At 61.2% G+C, this 371-nt stretch overlaps 1 protein-coding gene across 1 annotated transcript in view; it reads left to right on the top strand.

The window, feature by feature from the left end:
• EMH_0074510 (uncharacterized protein) overlaps positions 1-371 on the top strand; it is a gene marked incomplete at both ends in the record, with an annotated part of 3,675 nt that overhangs the window by 514 nt on the left and 2,790 nt on the right. Inside the window, one exon of the mRNA XM_013499471.1 lies at positions 162-371. Coding sequence (XP_013354925.1) covers positions 162-371 — 210 coding nt within the window. The remainder of the gene's footprint in view (positions 1-161) is intronic.

Raw genomic sequence — 371 nt, 5'->3', positions numbered from 1 at the left:
TGCGATCAACTGCTGCTGCTGCTACGGGGCCCCATTGGCACTGCCGACGAGCGCCTGCTGCTGCTGCTGCGGTTGCCGCTGCTGTTGCTGCTGTTGCTGCTGCTGCCGCAAGCAGACGCAAGGGCTGTGGCTTTAGGGGGGAATTGACGCTGCGGCAAAAGGGAAACGCTTGTCCACCAGCAGCAGCAGCAGCAGCAGCAGCAGCAGCAGCAGCAGCAGCAGCAGCAGCAGCAGCAGCAGCAGCAGCCAGCTGGTCCAGTGGTCAGTCACCAGAAACTCAGCCGTCTTCTATTCCAGCATAACCCTCACTACAAGCAGCAGCAACAACAACAACAACATCAACAGCAGCAGCAGCAGCCGCAGCCGCAGCC

This window comes from Eimeria mitis, genomic scaffold, assembly GCF_000499745.2.
Source record: "Eimeria mitis Houghton genomic scaffold, Emh_scaff4356, whole genome shotgun sequence".
NCBI lineage: Eukaryota > Apicomplexa > Conoidasida > Eucoccidiorida > Eimeriidae > Eimeria > Eimeria mitis.
This window is presented reverse-complemented; position numbering and strand designations above follow the sequence as displayed.